We start from the raw sequence: 870 nt of genomic DNA, 5'->3' as shown, positions 1-870 counted from the left end.
TTATTTTCGTTACTACTCTATAATTGTAATTTTGCCACTGTTATGAATCGTAATGTAAATATATTTTTGTTTTCCGATGGTCTTAGGCGACCCCTGTGAAAGGGTCATTCGACCCCCAAAGGGGTCGAGACCCACAGGTTGAGAACCGCTGATAGAACAAGGCCTGGAACATGGTAGCTACGCGGTCAGACAATTAAGTTCACGAACTCATCCTAGAAAAAAGTGCTATATACCTCATTGCTGAATATCAATACAGTCACCTTCAAAGTACTCCCCTTGGGAATCTATGCACTGATGCCAGTGCCTAGTCCACCCTTGAAAGCAATTTTGAAACTCTTTTTCTGGAATGGCCATCAGAACTGTTGTCATATTACCCTTAATGTCCTGAATGTCATTAAAATGTCTTCTTTCCAATATTTCCTTTATCTTCAGGTAAAGGAAGAAGTCATTGGGGGCCAGATCAAATGAGTAGGGAGGGTGTTCCAATACAGTTATTTGCTTACTGGCTAAAAACTCCCTTACAGACAGCACCATGTGAGCTGGTACATTGTCATGATACAAGAGCCATGAATTGTTGGCAAAAAGTTCAGGTCATCTAACTTTTTCATGCAGCCTTTTAAGCACTTCCAAATAGTAAACTTGGTTAACTGTTTGTCCAGTTGGTGCAAATTCATAATGAATAATCCCTCTGATATCAACAAAGGTTAGCAACATCGTTGCAACAAGTTCGCGAACTTGTCAGACTTTATGTTCAATAAATATTGAATTTGTTGAATGAGTAATAAGATTTAATGAATAAATGTGATTGTGAATGGTGGAAAGTATATCTAGAAAAACTGTCAGACAACAGATCATGAAGTTTCATAGGTA

The 870-nt window shown here is 38.3% G+C and overlaps 1 protein-coding gene across 1 annotated transcript in view; it reads right to left on the bottom strand.

Annotated features, from left to right (window-relative positions):
* MYRFL (myelin regulatory factor like) overlaps positions 1-267 on the bottom strand; it is a gene marked incomplete at its 5' end in the record, with an annotated part of 131359 nt that extends 131092 nt beyond the window's left edge. The window contains one exon of the mRNA XM_019640517.1: positions 261-267. Coding sequence (XP_019496062.1) covers positions 261-267 — 7 coding nt within the window. The remainder of the gene's footprint in view (positions 1-260) is intronic.
* Between the last annotated feature and the right edge of the window lie 603 nt (positions 268-870).

This window comes from Hipposideros armiger, unplaced genomic scaffold, assembly GCF_001890085.2.
Source record: "Hipposideros armiger isolate ML-2016 unplaced genomic scaffold, ASM189008v1 scaffold_51, whole genome shotgun sequence".
Lineage (NCBI taxonomy): Eukaryota > Metazoa > Chordata > Mammalia > Chiroptera > Hipposideridae > Hipposideros > Hipposideros armiger.
Note: the sequence above shows the minus strand (reverse complement) of the source record. Positions and strands in the feature narration are given on the sequence as shown.